This window comes from Plecotus auritus (genome assembly GCF_963455305.1).
Source record: "Plecotus auritus genome assembly, chromosome: 4".
NCBI lineage: Eukaryota > Metazoa > Chordata > Mammalia > Chiroptera > Vespertilionidae > Plecotus > Plecotus auritus.
This window is the reverse complement of record NC_137775.1, coordinates 95191190-95208093: the sequence shown is the minus strand read 5'-3', so window position 1 is coordinate 95208093 and position 16904 is coordinate 95191190. Positions and strand designations below refer to the sequence as shown.

General features: G+C 41.5%; 1 protein-coding gene and 1 pseudogene across 10 annotated transcripts in view; both read right to left on the bottom strand.

Annotated features, from left to right (window-relative positions):
• BTBD9 (BTB domain containing 9) overlaps positions 1-16904 on the bottom strand; it is a 511095-nt gene that overhangs the window by 407108 nt on the left and 87083 nt on the right. For all 9 annotated transcript variants that reach the window (XR_013960438.1, XM_080665254.1, XM_080665252.1 and 6 more), the window contains exons 4-5: positions 16001-16265; positions 2662-2881 (exon numbers count right to left, since the gene is read on the bottom strand). Coding sequence is in view for 8 of the 9 variants with exons in the window: in XM_080665254.1 (XP_080521380.1) it covers positions 2662-2881; positions 16001-16265 (485 nt within the window). In the remaining variant the exon portion in view is untranslated. The remainder of the gene's footprint in view (positions 1-2661; positions 2882-16000; positions 16266-16904) is intronic.
• On the bottom strand, positions 1529-2388 carry LOC308246909 (large ribosomal subunit protein eL6-like; annotated as a pseudogene). The gene has a single exon. The product of its transcript is annotated as a large ribosomal subunit protein eL6-like (transcript).

Sequence of the window (16904 nt, the reverse complement as noted above, 5' to 3'; positions counted from 1 at the left end):
AGATTTGCAGGGTATCATCACCAATACTATTAAGCCCTTCATGCCCAGACACAAAGAGGCATGAGTAGGGCCTAGGACAGCCGTGTGCAAACTACGGCCCATGGGCCGGATCCGGCTGTTCTATCCGGTTCTCTTGTTCTCCCCTCCGCTCCTTTACTTTGAATTTATATTAGTTCACACAAACACTCCATCCATGCTTTTGTTCCGGCCCTCCGGTCCAGTTTAAGAACCCATTGTGGCCCTCAAGTCAAAAAGTTTGCCCACCCCTGGCCTAGGAGATTCTCTGCACATCAGTTTTCTGGAATGTAGGGTTTAGGTTAATGATAAGCAGTAATGAGAGAGACTGTTCAGGTCTTGTTCACCCATACTGCTCTGGAACTTTGGCTATCAAGGCTGAACCCTAAAAACCACAGTGGGTAAAAGTATCAGAATGGCTAGAAGGAAGGCAGAACCTTGAAGCTATTGCAAAACTAGGTGGATTCCTAGGCTAGAGTCCACCAACATTTTTTCATAAATTTCTTTTGTTTTGAAGATGATATTTATCCACACACTAAAAAACATTTGTTCTTCATCCATACGATAAAATGCATTTAATGTTATTGTTATAACATCCGAAAAGTATGGAATCAAGTAAATAAATAATGGGAAACAGATAGGATAACCATATAAAGTAACATTTTAGGAGAATATTTTTAAAAGAGAGAATATTCATTAAAAAGTGAAGTTAGCCCAGCCAGTGTGGTTCAGTGGTTGAGTGTTGACCTGTGAACCAGGAGATCATAGTTCGATTCCCAGTCAGGGCACATGCCTGGAGTAAGAGGCTCGATTCCCAGTGGGGAGCAAGCAGGAGGTAGCCGATCCATGATTCTCGCTCATCATTGATGTTTCTATCTCTCTCTCCAACTTCCTCTCTGAAAGCAATTAAAAAAAAAAAAATATATATATATATATATATATATATATATATATATTCCTCTCTGAATATATTAATAACTTCCTCTGAAATCAATAAAAATATATATCTGTATATATATATATATATATGTTTTTAATATATTTTTATTGATTTTAGAGAGGAAGGAAGAGGGAGAGATAGAAACATCAATGATGAGTGAGAATTATGGATCGGCTACCTCCTGCTTGCTCCCCACTGGGAATCGAGCCTCCAACCCCAGGCATGTGCCCTTGGTAGGAATCGAATCTGGGACCTTTCAGTTCGCAGGCCGACAAGCTATTATTCACTGAGCCAAACCAGCTAGGGCTATATATATTTTTTTAAAGTGAAGTTAGCTTTTTACACTTCTAATCTCTATTTTGTAAAACTATATGTGGTTTCACTGCTTTCTGTTTTGTGTATGTGTGAGATATACTATGCATAACAAAAAAACACTGATTAGATATATACAGATTAATAATGGGTGGTGAGATTACTAACAATTTTTATTTCTTTGTGATTTTCTATGTTCTATGGTTTTGCGTGGGTTTTTTTTAAACATATCAGTTATTTAATCGGGTTCTTATAAGAAATTCAGAACACCAGTTTGTGAGGATAAAGCCCATTGGTGAGAGTGAACAGAGAGCGGAGGTAGCCCTGGAGCTGAGGAACAGTTTGAATTTTGGCAGAATTTGTGAGTCCACAGCTTTCTGGTCAACCTTGGCTGTTTTGTAATCTCGTATTTCTCTTTCTCTGTGTCGAAGATCTCACCCTCCTGGTGTCTGGGCTTGTGCAGCTTCTTCTTGAAGTAAGCATCAGTGAGATGTTTGGGGATTTTCACACCACTGATACCAATTTTGGTGGAAGTGACGATGACCAATTTCTGGTGTGTTCTATGCAGAGGAACTCGATTGAGGGACAGAGGTCCAGTCACAAGTAGCAAGCCACTGCTCAGCTGCTTCAGGAAAACCACCCTCTTGCCTCTGTGGCGCCCAATGAGGATGATCAGAATGGTCCCAGGAGGGATGCTGGCCCGCAATTTCCTCACATGCTGACTGAAGGGTTTCTTGCCATGGCTCAACAGCTTTCGAGGCACATCTTCAGTAGGATAATATCTACGCATTTTAAGGAGTTTAACCACTCGGGTACCACCATTCTTGTCGCCATCAACTGGTTTTGTGACAGTAGCAAGAACTTTCTCCTTTTTCTTTTCAATCCTGGGTTTAGCTGCTGAATACTTCCTTGTACATGGCCTTTCGCGAATACATAGCCGAACGGGGATATCTGCCAATTCCTCGGAAGAGGACGGGGTTTCAGCTGCAGTGGGGCTTCCCCTTTTTAGGTGCCTTAACCTTGCCGCCAGCACCAGCCTTCTTGGCTTCAGGTTTCTTCTCCTTAGTATCAGGCTTCTTCTTCTTAGTATCCAGCTTCTCAGTTTTCTTTTCACCCGCCATCTTGCAAGATGGGAAAGAGAACTAAGGTCTATGTTCCGTTTTCCACAAAAAAAAATATCCATTACTTTGATAAGCAGAAAAAGCAAAAAAAAAGGTTTTTTTTAAAGGAATAAACCCTTCAACTCTTTCCTCAGAATGAAACTTCAAGAAAAATAGCCATGTGACCACAAAGAAATAAGTAATCAAATCTGTAAAACCAAAGCAGATGACCACACAGTTAGGTCATCTCACTCAAACACAACATTCATTTCTCTCTAAATTGGACAGACTCACCGGCTATCTCGGTCCCACAGGAGTATCCGTATGTGATTGATAATAGACGGCTGACCTAGCTTAATCTCAATGCCAGAACGGCAGTCGTCATCAATTGGATGCCTGGAAAATCCATGGTCCAAATCATAATTTTGAGTATCACCATCTAGTAAGGCAGATTTCAGCTCCCCCTTTACAACCTGGGCTCCATACTTCATAGTTGCAATGTTTTCTTCTGGTACTACAGTTAAAAATACAAAAAAGCAACGTTAATCGTTGGTTATTAAATTACTCTATAACTTGGGGGAAAAATCAAAAATTCTAGGATTCCTATATGTATATTTAATTTAAAATGGCAGAGAGAAGCCTATGAAAATAGAAGATATGCAATGTCTATAAGGATTAAATTGAATGGCACCATCACAGCCACAAAGTGCTTGGGACTAACATTATTAAGAAAAAGTTGATAATACTAGAAAAAAACACATGTACTAGCACAAACAAATCAGCTCTACTGAGTTCCTTCTATTAGCAGTTTCAATTTAATATCTACCAGACAAAAACAGCATGTTAGACAAGCATGTCAAACTTGCGGCCCGTGGGCCACATGCAGCCCACAACAAATATTTTTGCAGCCCAGCCGATATAACGGCCCAGCCAATATAAGAGTATGTAAGAAACGTTTTAATAAAAATTTTGTAACTTAATTTTTACAATATCCTGTTATACATAATCATTAATAACAAAGTACAATGTTTGCAAATGACTGATTACTATAATCGTGTTGCATTCATTTCCCTTACGCGCCTTACACACAGGCGCACCATTTCTCTCCACTAATACTAGTACTAGCAGCAAATATTTTAGCAGCCGATTGCCACGTCATTAGTCTTGGACAACTTGTTTGGTGTGCACAACAGGATATATTTCGCTTTTGGAGAACAAGAAAAATAGGTTTATTTGAGTTATGCTTATTAATTTATGCAGTTATTCAATGTCTGGTAAGTTAATGTTCAAGAAAAAAATATTAATTTTTATTAAAATGTTCTATTATTTTATGTTAACAATTACTCATTTACTTCAGCCCTTTGTATTCAGCATGTCTCTATCAAAATAAACCTACGTTTCTATGAAAATTGAAGCTTTTGTTTTTTTGTGGCCCACATAAACTTAGACCTTTTTTATTTGGCCTGTGTTAAGCCTTTGAGTTTGACATGCTTGATGTAAGATGACCTATACCTGCCAACTGGACTTAGCACAATGTATAAAGCAGAGCAGACAAGTCAGACATCTGAATAAATAACAGAAAAAGAGAGGTTCCAATACAGCAGAGCTATTGGTCATACATGGATGAGCTAAATCAATCTAGCTAAAAAACAAAAATATGGGGGAGAAACCAAGATGGCGGCATAGGTAAGCACCTAAACTGCTGCCTTGCACAACAATTTCAAAACTACAACTAAAAGACAGAACGGACACCATCCAGAACCACAGGAAAGCTGGCTGAGTGAAAATTCTACAACTAGAAGGAAAGAGAAAAGCTCACAGAGAATTGGAGGTACGGCAAAGGGTCTTTGTGCGCGCAGAGAGGAAGGGCAGCTGAGAGCCTGGCTGACTTTATCTGGCGGAAGGGGGAAGGAAGCCCCCAACCGCACTGAACCCCAGTTCTGACTGCACTGAACCCCAGTTCCGGGCGAGCCCCTGGGGACCCACGCTCTTACAGGGGGAGTCTGGACTCTCGGGCGGAGACTCGGGAGCTGGGGAAGGCAGAAGTCTGAAGGCGCGCGTGTGCCAGTGCGCACAAAGGCTGCGGAGGTTGCCACAGGCTTTCCCTAGTGGAAGGGAGTCAGAGGCTCCTGACTGCACTGAGCCCCAGTTCTGACTGCACTGGACCCCAGTTCCAGGCGAGCCCCTGGGGACCCACGCTCTTGTGGGGGGAGTCTGGACTCTCGGGCAGAGACTCGGTAGCCGGGGAGGCAGAGGTCTGAAGGCGCGCACGTGTGCGCAAGGGCAAGGCTGACGGGAAGCCAAGACTGAGACTCCACCCCATCCAAGCTGAGCACAGAGGCTATTGCAATTTGGCAAGTCTAATCCTATAAGGCTGTCTCCAGCACCGAACTTCTCCCAGCATAGACACAGCTGATCCTTACAGCCAACTGGCCTGGAGGTCAATTCCTCCCAGTGATACCAACAACAATCAAGACTTAATTACAACAAGGCTGTACACACAGTCCACAAAGGGGTGCACCAAGAGTGTCCACCTCAGGTTAACTGGGGAGGCAGACCCACTGGGCCATATTGGAAACCCAGCACACAAATCTACCTTACCAACTCAGGGAAGCAGTGAAAATGCGGCGTCAAAGAATCAGATCACAAACGAAAGAAATGGAGGAAAACAAACGACTGGATATAGAATTCAAAACCACGGTTTAAGGCTTTTCAAGAATATCCTAGAAAAGGCCGATAAATATAACGAGACCCTCGAAGATATGAAAAAGGACCAACTAGAAATTAAACATACACTGACTGAAATAAAAAATATTATACAGAGACCCAAAAACAGACTAGAGGAACACAAAAATCAAGTCAAAGAATTGAAATACAAAGAAGCAAAAAACACTCAACTGAAAAAGCAAAAAGACAAAAAAAAAATCCAAAAAGTTGAAGATAGTGTAAGAAGCCTCTGGGACAACTTCAAGCGTACCAACATCAGAATTATGGGGGTGCCAGAAGAAGAGAGAGAGCAAGATACTGAAAACCTATTTGAAGAAATAATGACCGAAAACTTCCCCCACCTGGTGAAAGAAATAGACTTACAAGTCCAGGAAGCGCACAGAACCCCAAACAAAAGGAATCCAAAGAGGACCACACCAAGACACATCATAATTAAAATGCCAAGAGCAAAAGACAAAGAGAGAATATTAAAAGCAGCAAGAGAAAAACAGTTAGTTACCTACAAGGGAGCACCCATACGACTGTCAGCTGATTTCTCAACAGAAACTATGCAGGCCAGACGGGAGTGGCAAGAAATTTTCAATGTGATGAATAGCAAGAACCTACAACCAAGATTACTCTACCCAGCAAAGCTATCATTCAGAATTGAAGGGCAGATAAAGAGCTTCACAGATAAGAAAAAGCTGAAGGAGTTCATCACCACCAAACCAGTATTATATGAAATGCTGAAAGGTATTCTTAAAGAAAAGGAAGGAGAAAAAAGTAAAGATAAAAATTATGAACAACAAATACATATCTATCAACAAGTGAACCTAAAAATCAAGTGAATTAAAAACCTGAGGAACAGAATAATCTGGTGAATATAATAGAATCAGGGACATAGAAAGGGAGTGGACTGATAATTCTCAGGGGGAAAGGGGTATGGGGGGTTCATGAAGAGACTGGACAAAAATCATACACCTATGGATGAGGACAGTGGGGGAGAGGTAAGGGCAGAAGGTGGGGTGGGAACTGGGTGGAGGGGAGCTATGGGGGGAAAAAGGAGAAACAATTGTAATAATCTGAATAAAGATTTACTAAAATTAAAAAAAACACAAAAATATGTCTAAAAGAAATTTTTCTTCACTTGAGTATTTTTAAAAATGAAAACTCTGTCATCAAAGTCAGTATTATGGTTATAATTAAACACTCCCCATTTTCCAACAGTAGATTTATTAAGTGTCCACTGTCCTTGAGACTCTGAAGTCCTCTATGCACACTTTGCTTCACAGATCTAGAACCCATCCTCCAGGTACTAACATTCTAAAATTGACACTCTCCATGGAGAGACCTGAGGTAGCATAAAGTAGATGTCAAGAGCTTGAGCTTCAAAGTCAGAGTTTAAATAGTGGGGCTCCACCTTTAACCAAGTGTATCACTTTTGGGAAGTTACCTTCTCTGAACTTAAATTTCTCCATAGGGAAGTATCTACCCCCAAGGTGTTTCCATTTTTTTGTTTGTTTGTTTCAAGAATTAAGTGAAATTATGTTTGCAAAGTGCATAGTAAACTCTAAGAAAAGACTATTATTATTATGAGCCATATTTTTTAAAGCATCAATAAGAGAACTAAGCAAGTTTACACACAGTAAATAAATAGTGAAGCCTCATAGTACATATACATCTGGGCTATGTGATTTGAATAAACTCAAAACTCAAACATGAGCCATAATTAGGCTCTTAGGGAAAGGGAGTAATTCATTATTGCAGATCACTTGGAAAATGTGGAGTTTAAAAAAATTTTTTTCAAATGAAGATAGGTAAGAGAATGACTCTGGGAGATACTAAGTACAACTGGAATGCAATTGGGATGGGTTTAGTTAACTTGCAAAGACTAAGGCAACGCAGACACAAAACCTAGTCCCAGCTCAACTTCTTACCACCAGAAGCTTAAGTGCCTCCGATTTATAACTTCTTAAATTGTGTTAGCTCATGGTAATCATACATATTCTTCATATTTATTTTATTATTAATTCCTTTGACTGACTTCTCATCAAAATCCTTTGAAGTGTAATATTACTACTACAGCTATTTCGCAGATGGGGAAGTGTGGGCAGGAGAGAGTTTAGATGGACTTTCTTGACCGAGGTCACACGACCAGCCAGTATCAGAGCCGCAATGAGAGCCAGGCAGTCTGTCTCCAGGGGCCCTGCTCTGATACCTCCTTCATGAACCGTTTTTGATGGGAAGGACATACTTATCCCCTCTTTCTAACCCCTCCCCTCTAAGGTGACCTAAGACCCAGAGGAAAGAAACAGTATGATATATTTTTAAAAAGTTAGACTTAAAGCAAAAAAACCTAACCTTGAGACTCAGGCTCTACCTGAAGCCTCTTGGTCTCTGTGAATCTGTTTTCTCATCTAAAAATAACACTTTGCCCAACCACTCACAGGATTACTGTGAAGGTCATGCTACAAATAATACATGCTAAAGTACTGTATAAGTATAGAGTCTGATAAGTCACAAAACATTTACTGTGGACTTGTTCTGTACCCCATACCATGTGAGGGTCTAGGACTAGCTCAGTGAACTAGACAGAAAGGCCTGACTCCTGATGCCTCCAATCTAGAGATGAAGCACTTTATAAAGCAAGCAAACAAAGAAACAAAAGTTTCAAATTTGGGCTTTTCAAATATCAATGATGTGTAACTATACTTGGTAAGAAGAAACCTGAATAATCCCTTATTGCTGGGCATGAGAGATGGGTCCAAAGTCTGCTGCTACCGACCACTGAAACCATCTCCTCTAGTTCTGACACCACCAGTCAGGGCCAAGACAACAAAAGGGGGAACTCGAGTTTTCAGATTCAGAAACTGCATTACCCTTTCATTTTCTCTAAACATAAGTTTCTTCACTTATCAAGCTAGAAATAACATACTAGGCATAGGAGTTTCAAGTGACTGTAACGAAAGGTCTAAAATTGAAATGAAACGTCTACCAGAAGTCTAAGTTGTCTTTTGAAGTTTATTTCAAGAGTACTTAAGAACTTTCCTGTTTTTGATATAGATTCCCCCAAAGTATCTTTCACTTCAAAACAGGCAACATTTACACAGTGGCAATTCTCTCATGGTAACTATAATCTGAGTACCTCACAGGATAAAAATACAAAATCTATATAGCTAAATGATAAATTTAACACAAAAGGTAAACATGAGAAAATCCAAATCATAATAAAATAATTCAAACCATAAATATTCTTATTTTTTATATTTATCTATCAGTAGAGAAAAAAAGCTCTCAAAAATACAGGGTGAGGGATTAAAGGAGCTAGTAGATAACAATAATAGTTTTCTTTACATTTGTCATTCTTTATGCATTTAGGGGAAAAGTTAAGCTTTGAAGTTTCACAGCTAGGCAGAAACAAGCCAATTACTAGAAAGAAAAACTAAGGAGCAATGGAGCAAGATCTGCCCTAGCTACATAATGCCAAAATCTGAGTGGTGCTGGGTTACTTAACTTGTGTTTTTCTTTCCCTCCTTACATCCTTAACCATCCTTTATTGAACTCTCTGTTACATCTGAGGTCATTGCTCACCCCTGATGGATCATTTGGATTCACACTCAGCTCTCTGCAGGCTGCAATCTCTTTTCTAGATTCTGTCCCCTAAATCATCATCTACTCCCTGAAGAATGATGGACCCTCCCTCCCAACAAGTATGTCATCACATATGACTTTCTTGACAACTCCTGTCTCATCTTAACTTTTCTGTTACCTCCACTCTCTGCAGGCCTCCTTTCCACAAGGCACAACACTGGTCCTCAAACATCACAAAAAAGAAACAGAAAATAACCTGGAGACTCTATTGAGGAGCACTGGCCTCATGAGTCAGATCAGCACTTTGGTTCCAGCTTGGGCATCAATTTCACTCAGTAACTTTACATATAAAGATCAAAGAATGGCCCTAGCCAGTTTGTCTCAGTGGATAGAGCATCGGCCTATGGACTGAAGGGTCCCAGGTTCGATTCCGGCCAAAGGCATATGCCTGGGTTGCGGGCTTGATCCCCAGTAGGGGGCGTGAAGGAGGCAGCTGATCAATGATTCTCTCTCATCACTGATGTTTCTATCTCTCTCCCTTCCTCTCTAAAATCAATTTAAAAAAATATTTTTAAAAAATCAAAGAATGGAAACATATAGCCCTAGCTGGTTTGCCTCAGTTGTTAGAGCGTAGGCCTGCGGACTGAAGGGTCCCCAGTTGGATTCCCGTCAGGGGCACATGCATCAGTTGTGGGTTTGCTCCCCAGTAGGGGGCGTGCAGGAGGCAGCCAAACAATGATTCTCTCTCATCATTGATGTTTCTCTCTCCCCCTCTTCCTTCCTCTATGAAATCAATAAAAATATATTTTTTAAAAAAACAAAAAACTGGAGGAGGATCCAAGATGGTGGAGTAGGTAAACACCTAAACTGCTGCCTTGTATAACAATTTCAAAACTACAACTAAAAGACAAAACGTCTATCACCCAGAACCACGGGAAAGCTGGACGAGTGGAAGTTCTACAACTAGAAGGAAAGAGAAAAGAGCACAAGCGCTGAAAAGCTGAGGTACAGAGGCACACGAATCCGGCTGGTGGTGGGCGACTGGGAGCACTGCTTTTTTCAACCCGAAGGGAGACAAGCTCCCAATTACTCTGAACTCCAGTTTCTGGGGAGACTCAGGAGACCCAAACTCCTACAGGGAGAAGCTGGACTGTCTGCCATCGGGTCGGAAAGTGAGGGTGGCTTGCTTACAGGGCTGCGCGCAGGAATAATTGTTTACTGCGCTGGGGCGCGGGACGCGGGGACGCGGTCGGAGACGCAGAGCCAGCTTACTGGCAGCCATCGCTGTTTGCCATGCCCTAGCCTAGTGACACCCTGAGACCCCGCCGTGCACAACCTACAAACCCACCCAAGCTCCAAGCAGCGGCTTTAGCATATGAATGGCCTGCCCTATCGCAGCTTAACATAGCAAACTTGCAGCCCGGGTCAGACAGCTCCAAAACCTCCAAACCCCAAGCAAAGAGGAGAAAAACTGTAGTTCTTGCTGTAGCGCCTGCTGGGTGGCCTCAGACAGTAGCTGACCTGCACCCCATTGGAGATCCAGAAGCCAGTGTACCTAGTGGTCAGTGTGAGACACCAGATTTCAACTCCTCACATCCATAAGTGACACATTCAAGAGGCAGACTCAGTGAGCGCCAAAGCCCCACTGAAGCAAGTCCTGCACCATAAGTGTGTCTCCAGCGCAGCAGTTCTTCCATTATAGACACAGAGGGTCCTCACAGCCAACCGGCCTGGAGGTCAATTCCTCCCAGTGATACCAACAGCAATCAAGGCTTTACTACAACAAGACTGTGCACCCAGCCCACAAAGGGATGCACCAAGAGTGTCCACCTCAGGTGATTGGGGAGGCTGAGCTACTGGCCCCTATAGGTCACCTACCACACAAAGCCACTCCATCAACACAGGGAAGCAGAGACAAAGAAACATGTCACGAATGAAAGAAATGGAGGAAAGCAAATTACTGTATGACATAGAGTTCAGAACCACATTTATAAGGTTACTCAAGAATCTTCTAAAAACTGCCGAGAAACTTGATGAGACCTCCGAGGAGCTTAGTGAGACCTTCAAGGACCTTAATGAGAATGCCAAAAAAATGGAAAAGGACCCGTCAGAAATTAAGCATACACTGTCTGAAATAAAGAATATACAGAAATTCAACGGTAGATCAAAGGACCCCAAGAATCAAACCAAAGATCTGAAATATGAGGAAACAAAAAACACCCAACCAGAAAAACAAAAAGAAAAAATCCAAAAATATGAAGATAGTGTAAGGAGCCTCTGGGACAACTTCAAGTGTACCAACATCAGAATTATGGGGGTGCCAGAAGAAGAGAAAGAGCAAGATATTGAAAACCTATTAGAAGAAATAATGACAGAAAACTTTCCCTACCTGGTGAAAGAAATAGACTTAAAAGTCCAGGAAGCGCACAGAACCCCATACAAGAGGAATCCAAAGAGGACCACACCAAGACACATCATAATTAAAATGCCAAGGGCAAAAGACAAAGAGAGAATCTTGAAAGCAGCAAGAGAAAAACAGTTAGTTACCTACAAGGGAGTACCCATATGACTGTCAGCTGATTTCTCAATAGAAACTATGCAGGCCAGAAGGGAGTGGCAAGAAATATTCAAAGTGATGAACAGCAAGAACCTACAACCAAGATTACTCTACCCAGCAAAGCTATCACTTAGAATTGAAGGTCAGATAAAGAGCTTCACAGACAAGAATAAGCTAAAGGAATTCATCACCACCAAACCAGTATTATATGAAATGCTGAAGGGTATTCTTTAAGAAGAGGAAGAAGAAGAAAAAGGTAAAGATAAAAATTATGAACAACAAGATGATATCAAATACATACCTACCAACAAGTGAATCTAAAAATCAAGTGAATAAAAAATCTGAAGAGCAGAATTAATATAATAGAATCAGGAACATAGAAAGGGAGTGGACTGACAATTCTTGGGGGAAGGGGGTGAGAGGGGTGCGGGAAGAGATTGGACAAAAATCTTACACCTATGGATGAAGACAGTGGCAGGGGGTAAGGGCATGGGGTGGGGTGGGGTGGGGAATCAGGTGGAGGGGAGCTATGGGGGGAAAAAAAGAGGAACACCTGTAATAATCTGAACAATAAAGATTTATTTTAAAAATAAATAAATAAACAAACAAACAAAAAACTGAAGACTTAAAAAAATAATAATCTATATATATAAAAGCCTGGTGTTCAGTGCGCTCCCACAGCCAACCTTCCCCGGCCAGCCAACCTCCCATAGTCCTCCCCTTGACCAGCAGGCCCTGAAAGCCTATCAGGGCCAGCCTCCGGGCTGAGACGGGGAACTGGGGGTGGGTGGCGGCAGATGCAGCCCCTTTCCCAGGGGAACCGAGGGCCAGCTCCCTCCTCAAGACCAGCGGCCAATGTCCCGTGCCCCGTCCCTCCCCACCGCCCATCCGCCACAGTGGTGGCATGGTGGTGAGGGAAGGAGGAGGGGGAAGGCAGGGAACCGTGCAGTGGAGGGGAGGTGCACAGACGATGGCGGTGTCAGCATCTAGCGTCCATTCCTTCCGCACCTGGTCCCAATCAGCCCTGGTCACTAGCCAGGCCTAGGGACCCCACCCATGCACGAATTTCATGCACTGGGCCTCTAGTTTATATATATAAAAGGCTAATATGCAAAGTGTCCCCTCGGGAGTTCGACCGGAAGACTGAGAATTCGATCGCTCGCTATGACGTGCACTGACCACCAGGGGGTGGCAAGGAACGAAGGGAGGCCCCAGCCGCCAGCCGGGTAAGGGAGGCCCCGGACCTTCATCCTATTGATTTAAAGAAAAAAAAATGCTGGACTCAGCCCTCTAGCAGCTCACCACTTAACAGAGACAAGAGTTCCTATCAGATATGAACCGCCACCACAGAGAAATACTCAGTAAGGATGACTTGTGAACCCCCTAGTTTACAGATGAAAATACTGTAAACTATAGTTGGGAAGATACAATAGGAACAGAAGTCAAAGAGTTTTAAAATTATTAATGACTCATTTTTGTTATTGCTGTCTTTATGTAATAGGTGAGACAAATTTTAAATTCTAGTTTAGAAGGAAGGGATAAATTCATTGTCATTCATTTATTCAGGCACTATGCTAGGTGCTGGAAAAACAAGTGAAAAGATATAATTACAGTCCTCAAGAAGCTCAGTCTAGTAGGAGTCTAGGCCAAAAGCAACAATTAAAATATTACAGTGGCAAACTCCATTAGTCTGAGTTACTGGAAACTGTGGGAATAGATACATGTTACCATGTACCTACAGTACAGATTTAAACACACACACATTTATATATTAACTAGAGGCCCGGTGCACAAAAATCATGCACTTGAGGAGGTCCCTCAGCCCAGCCTGCACCCTCTTGTAGTCCAGAAGCCCTTGGGGGATATCCGACTGATGGTTTAGGCCCGCTACCCACAGGGAGCAGGCCTAAGCCGTCAGTTGGACATCCTAGTGGTGCTGCAGAGGCGGGAGAGGCTCCCGCCACTGCCACTGTGCTCGCCAGCCGTGAGTCCAGCTTCTGGCTAAGCGGTTCTCCCCCTGAGGGAGCACACTAACCACCCAGAGGCAGCTCCTGCGTTGAGCATCTGCCCCCTGGTGGTCAGTGCACATCACAGCGACCAGTCATTCCACCATTCAGTCGATTTGCACATTATCCTTTTAGTATATAGGATCAATAACTTAACTAAGCGGATCTATGAACAGAGTGGCTTTTACTCAATAAGAAAATCCTGAAGATGGAAGTTGTGATATAAATCCTGCTATCAACATGAAGAAACAAGAATTTACTGTTCTCTTTCCCAAAGTCTAAAACCTAAGATAAGCAAAACAAAGTATAACTTAGTCTGAATAGAAAACTAACTTTCAGGGCAGAAATAAATACCTCCACAGCTAAGACAAAACTAAACATTAAGACAATGGTCTGAGTACAAGTAGCTCAAATACCCTAAAGAAAAAAAATATTATCATTAAAAGTTAATTCCCTTTCCCCCGGTGTATAGATAAATGTTCAACATTATATATGTGCAAAATTAGTCTAAACCAGCTTCCCTGAAAGATTAACAATCATCACTGGTGAATTTTGGGTCATCTTTCTTTTAAGGGGGTAAAAAGCGCTATAATTTGGTAAAAGCCCTCCAAAATATGCAGCTCTAAGAATTAAACCCCTCAGCAACCAATATTAATGAACTAAATGAGAAAAACGATATTAATCCCTAGTCTCAAGATAAGAACCTCTCTACATTTCATGAAAAGACAAAGAACCCACACCCAGGAAAGAACAAAAAAACAAACAAGTTGTTCAATGATTTCAAAATAAGCACAACTATTGTTCCAGAACAATAATCTCAGGAACAGTTCTGAAACTTTAGACCCTTTTTTCCCTAACAAAAAAGAAATCTGTTGAAAGAAATAATGATATAAATGTTTGGATAACATTTACTTAGAAAATAGCTAACTTTGCCAAAACCGGTTTGGCTCAGTGGAAGAGCGTCAGCCTGCGGACTGAAAGGTCCCAGGTTCGATTCCGGTCAAGGGCATGTAACTTGGTTGCGGGCACATCCCCAGTAGGAGGTGTGCAAGAGGCAGCTGATCGATGTTTCTCTCTCATCGATGTTTCTGACTCTCTATCACTCTTCCTTCCTCTCTGTAAAAAATCAATTTTTTAAATATATTTAAAAAAAGAAAATAGCTAACTTATTTTTTAGAATCTGATGGGAAAGTGATATGCTTTCTTAGTAGTTATACTATTGATTTTACTATTCATTTAATTTAAAAGTCAGAAAAACAGGCCACTACTTAATCATTTCTCAAATTTAGAAGTTAGATAAAAGATTCCCAAATATTTGTATAATTTCTTCCTTGAGTTCCCACTGAATTATTCCAAAATAAATAGCTTAACATTAAAGAGGAATAATTGCATATGTCCATTCCAGAACCAAGTATCCCTCAACTGGTTGAATTACTCCCTTTCATGGTAATTTCATGGGTTTATTACAACCCAGGTCTGACAACTCTACTGAGCAGCTGATCAATTCCAAGCTACCAGAAGCTATGTGAAATGTCCAGAGCACTTCCATATTCCCGCAGCAATGTCTGAAGCCACCCCTATAACGAACCCAGATACGGGACTCTATCAGCACCTCAAATCAAAACTAGGGCAAGAAGGCCCTAACTGGTTTGGCTCAGTGGATAGAGCATCGACCTGCAGACTCAAGGGTCCCAGGTTCGATTCTGGCCAAGGGCATGTACCTTGGTTGCAGGCACATCCCCAGTAGGGGGTGTACAGGAGGCAGCTGACTGATGTTTCTCTCTCATTGGTGTTTCTTACTCTCTATCACTGTCCCTTCCTCTCTGTAAAAAATCAATAAAAATATATTTTTTAAAAAAACTAGGGCAAAAAGGGGGAAAAAGGAGTTTATATAAGAGGATCCAACAACAGAATTCAGAAAGTCTAAAATTAGGCCCTGGCCAGGTAGCTCAGTTGGTCAGAGCATCATCCCAATATGCCAAGGTTGCAGGTTCCATATCCGATCAGGGCACATACAAGAATCAACCAATGAATGCATAAATAAATGGAATAACAAATATCTCCCTCCCTCCCTCCCTCCCCTCACTTTCTTCCTCCCTCCCTCCCTCCTTCCCTCCCTTCACTTTCTCCCTCCCTCTCTCCCTCTTTTCCTCTCTCTCTAAATCAATAAAATAAAATAATATTACTTATCTTGTTACCCTCCCCCTCCCATCCTCCCACACCTTATCTAGTACCATTCTCTAGCTCCTCCAAATCCCTTCCTGGATCTCTCCAAACCTGTTCCCTGCAGCTACCATACTATTTCTCGACTATCTTTCACTTCAATTCACACAGCAGATAGTCAATACACTGTTTTTATTTATTAAGAAAAAGCACCACATAAGTGGTGGAAATGCTACATACGTGTTTAGTTATTATTATTGTTATTTGGAATCTGTATGTTCATGCTGCCTAAAATAATAAGCACATAGCATGTAGTTAGCATTGATTTGTTAGAGAAAGGAGAAAAAGTTTTGAGGAAAATATCTATTTCTTACACTCTAGGGAATAGCTGGAGAAATTTGTCCAAGGATGGCAAGAAATACCTATTTGGGAATCTACAATGGCTATGCAATCTCAGGAGGACTACAGTGAAAGGTATTCCATAGAGATCAGAGCTATATGTTCTTAGACCTATATGTTCCATATATACCTAACACTATAGTTTCATAGCTGAGACTGTCACAGGATGCAAACAGAACTTTTGGTGAGATTAGGATGAACAGGTACTTACTAAGCATGCCTCTGTAATTGAGGTCCATATCCCGGCTCTCTGATCGAACTTTAATAGCATCCAGAATGGCATCAGGAGACAGCAGTCCCGAAGGCCTCACAACATTGAGCAGTTCGGTGAGGCTCATCAGAGGCAAACGCACAGCCTGCATGATTTCTGCATGATTCTCCTTTAAATTGTGCTTACACCAGTTGAACAAGGCTAGGAAAATATCTTTTTCAGGAGCTGCAAATGAATCTCTTAATACGATGTTTAAAAGTGCTGTCTGAAAAGGATAACAAGAACAAATTCCAGTTATTATGGAGCTCAACCATATGCAGCATCCAACAGAACTGCAAGTATCATTATATGCAAACAATTAATTCTTTTTGACCATCTTCTCTCCATATTCTGTGCCACGTACTCTCTTGCACATGGCTGTGTGTCTAGCTGTAGGCATCTTGTACCACTACTTCAAACATCCAGTCTTGCCTACACATCTGCATCCATCTTTTAATAAAACAAGAAGAAAAACAGCAACATGAGGAGCTGTTTTTCCATACATGTTATTCAGGAGAGTTTACCTTTATGGGTCAGTAAGATACATATAGCATTTAAAATTCAAAATCTTTCCCTTCACAGTATTACTGTGCTATCATTATTTTTGGTTCTCAGATTTTCAGACTGACCAGCAACACTGGTGCAGCCCTCAAAGACCTTGTCTCTAAAAATAAAGTAGGATAATAAAAATCATAGTTTAAACTCAAAACAAGATGTGTAGCTTTTCAAATAAGTGTTCTCATTCAAAATATTCAGGTCCTAGGAGAAACAATGAAAGGGAAAAGAGAGACAACCACCAAGGTTCAGAGAAAGATTTGAGCAAAAGTTTTACTCTAGCTATTATTCAGTGTAAAGCACCATTAAC